A 4,671-nucleotide genomic window follows, 5' to 3' on the forward strand; every position below is an offset into this window, starting at 1 on the left:
CCCCTTAAAAGATTTAGATGCACTATTGTAAAGTGGTTGTTCCACTGGATATCATAAGGTGAATGCACCAATTTGTAAGTCGCTCTGGATAAGAGCGTCTGCTAAATGACTTAAATGTAAATGTAAGACATTGTCTGAGTCAACACAGACTCAGGTCTTCTCCATTTGTTCCTTCTTCAGTTTCAGGGTCTCCACTTGTGAAGGTGACAGCAATGCTTTTCCGTGACAGATGGAAAGATAGTCAAGAAAGTCACAACACAATGAATGATTTGCTTCAAAGCTTTTTTAATTATTCAGAGGAATTTAACAGCAGTGATTTCTGTGTGTTTGCAGTATTAAACTAGATTAACCTGTTATGGATAACTATATAACTAGATTAACCTGTTATGGATAACTATATAACTAGATTAACCTGTTATGGATAACTATATAACTAGATTAACCTGTTATGGATAACTATATAACTAGATTAACCTGTTATGGATAACTATATAACTAGATTAAGAGAGAAAATCAAGAGTCATGAATCAGAGAGACAGAGACTGAGACATGGCCATCTGTCAGATCATCAGCACATATTCACAATTATGACTGTGTGTGTGTGTGTGTGTGTGTGTGTGTGTGTGTGTGTGTCAGTACATGGTAACTGTGTGTGTGTGTGTGTGTGTGTGTCAGTACATGGTAACTGTGTGTGTGTGTGTGTGTCAGTACATTGTAACTGTGTGTGTGTGTGTGTGTGTGTGTGTGTGTGTGTGTGTGTGTGTGTGTGTGTGTGTGTGTGCCAGTACATTGTGACTGTGTGTGTGTGTGTGTGTGTGTGTGTGTGCGTGCGTGTGTGTGTGTGTGCGTGCCAGTACATTGTAACTGTGTGTCTGTGTGTGTGGTGTGTGTGTGTGTGTGTGTGTGTGGGGTGTGTGTGTGTGTGTGTGTGTGTGTGTGTGTGTGTGTGTGTGTGTGTGTGTGTGTGTGTGTGTGTGTGTGTGTGCCAGTATATTGTAATCTGAAGTGGATAGGTCAGTTCTTGCCTCGTTAATGAATTTCTATTCAAAATATCCCAAATTGTAAAACATTTATCAATGCATGTTATCTGCAGCGCAATAATCCCAAAGCGCTGAGAGATTTAATTAATTAATCTGCTGCTCGTCTCATAATCCCAAAGCGCTGAGAGATTTAATTAATTAATCTGCTGCTCGTCTCATAATCCCAAAGCGCTGAGAGATTTAATTAGTTAATCTGCTGCTCGTCTCATAATCCCAAAGCGCTGAGAGATTTAATTAGTTAATCTGCTGCTCGTCTCATAATCCCAAAGCGCTGAGAGATTTAATTAGTTAATCTGCTGCTCGTCTCATAATCCCAAAGCGCTGAGAGATTTAATTAGTTAATCTGCTGCTCGTCTCATAATCCCAAAGCGCTGAGAGATTTAATTAGTTAATCTGCTGCTCGTCTCATAATCCCAAAGCGCTGCCAACATCCCGTCTCTCTGCTCTGGGTGGATTCTAATCATGATGATAGATAGGATTGTTAATGTCAGAATTACATTGTCCCTGAAAGATAAAGAACGGTGTCTTATAGCCATCACGGTTAGGGTCAGACAGAAATGTTTCTAAATCTGTCACGCTCAGTTCAATGACACGCTGACTGCGGTCGTTTGGAGCATAGTGAGCCTTCGACACCCACTGCATGGTAAATGAATCATGGTAGCAAAAAGCTGTCCACAGATACCCAGGCACGTTCACGGGATTACTGATCTTAGGGCTGCCCGGCACAGCCCCTGTCACCACGTAGGCTACTGGATTTACCTGCTGTTGCTGCTTTAGATAATTGTGTAAATAGTCTATGATTTTCCCTTCCAGATCCTTCCACCAGACTTCGTTCAGACACCTGTCCTGGGGCACCGCGTTGGTGAGGGTGAAGGTGGCATCAGCGGTTTCCTGTGTGTCTGCGTGCGACACGGGGAACAGGTGGCCCTTGTCGTATCCAGATTTTTCATAGTCCTCTTTCAGAGCCTGATGAATGCCCATTGTTGCGCCACCTCTTCCTAGTTTTTCAGTTCCCTGGAAAGAGCTGTCCTTTGAATTGTCAAGCTGTGAAAAAAAATGTTTTTGTGACTAATTGATTTATACAGGAGTTATTAAAAAAATAATTCAGGTTGTGAAATAGGATAGAATTGACACGCAAAAGTACAGGTTCACAGGGACAAAAGAAAGAGAGAATCAAACCAAATCAAATCAAATTGTATTAGTCACATGCGTCGAATACAACAGGTGTAGTAGACCTTACAGTGAAATGCTGAATACAACAGGTGTAGTAGACCTCACAGTGAAATGCTGAATACAACAGGTGTAGTAGACCTTACAGTGAAATGCTGAATACAACAGGTGTAGTAGACCTTACAGTGAAATGCTGAATACAACAGGTGTAGTAGACCTCACAGTGAAATGCTGAATACAACAGGTGTAGTAGACCTTACAGTGAAATGCTGAATACAACAGGTGTAGTAGACCTCACAGTGAAATGCTGAATACAACAGGTGTAGTAGACCTCACAGTGAAATGCTGAATACAGAGTCAATGTGGAGGCTATATACAGGGGGTACCGGTACAGAGTCAATGTGGAGGCTATATACAGGGGGTACCGGTACAGAGTCAATGTGGAGGCTATATACAGGGTGTTACGGTACAGAGTCAATGTGGAGGCTATATACAGGGGGGTACCGGTACAGAGTCAATGTGGAGGCTATATACAGGGGGTACCGGTACAGAGTCAATGTGGATGCTATATACAGGGGGTACCGGTACAGAGTCAATGTGGAGGCTATATACAGGGGGTACCGGTACAGAGTCAATGTGGAGGCTATATACAGGGGGTACCGGTACAGAGTCAATGTGGAGGCTATATACAGGGGGTACCGGTACAGAGTCAATGTGGAGGCTATATACAGGGAGGTACCGGTACAGAGTCAATGTGGAGGCTATATCAGGGGGTACCGGTACAGAGTCAATGTGGAGGCTATATACAGGGGGTCCCGGTACAGAGTCAATGTGGAGGGTATATACAGAGGGTACCGGTACAGAGTCAATGTGGAGGCTATATACAGGGGGTACCGGTACAGAGTCAATGTGGAGGCTATATACAGGGGGTACCGGTACAGAGTCAATGTCGAGGCTATATACAGCGGGGTACAGAGTCAATGTGGAGGCTATATACAGGATATTACGGTACAGAGTCAATGTGGAGGCTATATACAGGATATTACGGTACAGAGTCAATGTGGAGGCTATATACAGGGGTCCCGGTACAGAGTCAATGTGGAGGCTATATACAGGGTGTTACGGTACAGAGTCAATGTGGAGGCTATATACAGGGGGTACCGGTACAGAGTCAATGTGGAGCTATATACAGGGGGGTACCGGTACAGAGTCAATGTGGAGGCTATATACAGGGGGTACCGGTACAGAGTCAATGTGGAGGCTATATACAGGGGGGTACCGGTACAGAGTCAATGTGGAGACTATATACAGGGGGGGGGTACCGGTACAGAGTCAATGTGGAGGCTATATACAGGGGTACCGGTACAGAGTCAATGTGGAGCTATATACAGGGGGTACCGGTACAGAGTCATGTGGAGGTCTATATACAGGGGGTACCGGTACAGAGTCAATGTGGAGGCTATATACAGGGTATTACGGTACAGAGTCAAGTGGAGGCTTTATACCAGGGGGTACCGGTACAGAGTCAATGTGGAGGCTATTACAGGGTATTACGGTACAGAGTCAATGTGGAGGCTATATACAGGGTGTTACGGTACAGAGTCAATGTGGAGGCTATATACAGGGGTACCGGTACAGAGTCAATGTGGAGGCTATAGAAAGGGGGGTACCAGTACAGAGTCAATGTGGAGGCTCATATACAGGGGGTACCGGTACAAGAGTCCCAATGTTGGAGGCTATATACAGGGGTACCGGTACAGAGTCAATGTGGAGGCTATATACAGGGTATTACGGTACAGAGTCAATGTGGAGGCTATATACAGGGGGTCCAGGTACAGAGTCAATGTGGAGGCTATATACAGGTGGTACCAGTACAGAGTCAATGTGGAGGCTATATACAGGGGGGTACCGGTACAGAGTCAATGTGGAGGCTATATACAGGGTATTACGGTACAGAGTCAATGTGGAGGCTATATACAGGGGGTACCGGTACAGAGCCAATGTGGAGGCTATATACAGGGGTACGGTACAGAGTCAATGTGGAGGCTATATACAGGGGGTACCGGTTACAGAGTCAATGTGGAGGCTATATACAGGTATTACGGTACAGAGTCATGGAGGCTATAACAGGGGGTCCCGTACAGAGTCAATGTGGAGGCGATATACAGGGGGTACCGGTACAGAGTCAATGTGGAGGCTATACAGGGGGTACCGGTACAGAGTCAATGTGGAGGCTATATACAGGGGTACCGGTACAGAGTCAATGTGGAGGCTATATACAGGGGGTCCCGGTACAGAGTCAATGTGGAGGCTATATACAGGGGGGGTACCGGTACAGAGTCAATGTGGAGGCTATATACAGGGGGGTACCGGTACAGAACTTCTCTTCTCCATCTGGACACATCCCTTTTCCTTAAATGCACTTCAATTGCTCTTATCTGCTCCCTATTTGATGGCATAT

General features: G+C 45.2%; 1 protein-coding gene and 1 long non-coding RNA gene across 2 annotated transcripts in view; both read right to left on the reverse strand.

The window, feature by feature from the left end:
* Positions 1-265: 265 nt before the first annotated feature.
* Positions 266-636, reverse strand: LOC115186579 (uncharacterized). The gene is made up of 2 exons (XR_003875788.1): positions 475-636; positions 266-350 (listed from the first exon to the last, which is right to left on the reverse strand). It is a non-coding gene; the product is annotated as an uncharacterized LOC115186579 (long non-coding RNA).
* A 292-nt stretch (positions 637-928) lies between these two features.
* Positions 929-4,671, reverse strand: part of LOC115186713 (E3 ubiquitin/ISG15 ligase TRIM25-like) — an 8,246-nt gene continuing 4,503 nt past the window's right edge. The window contains exon 2 of the mRNA XM_029746243.1: positions 929-2,084. Coding sequence (XP_029602103.1) covers positions 1,497-2,084 — 588 coding nt within the window. The 3' untranslated portion in view covers positions 929-1,496. The remainder of the gene's footprint in view (positions 2,085-4,671) is intronic.

Source organism: Salmo trutta, unplaced genomic scaffold (genome assembly GCF_901001165.1).
Source record: "Salmo trutta unplaced genomic scaffold, fSalTru1.1, whole genome shotgun sequence".
Classification (NCBI taxonomy): domain Eukaryota; kingdom Metazoa; phylum Chordata; class Actinopteri; order Salmoniformes; family Salmonidae; genus Salmo; species Salmo trutta.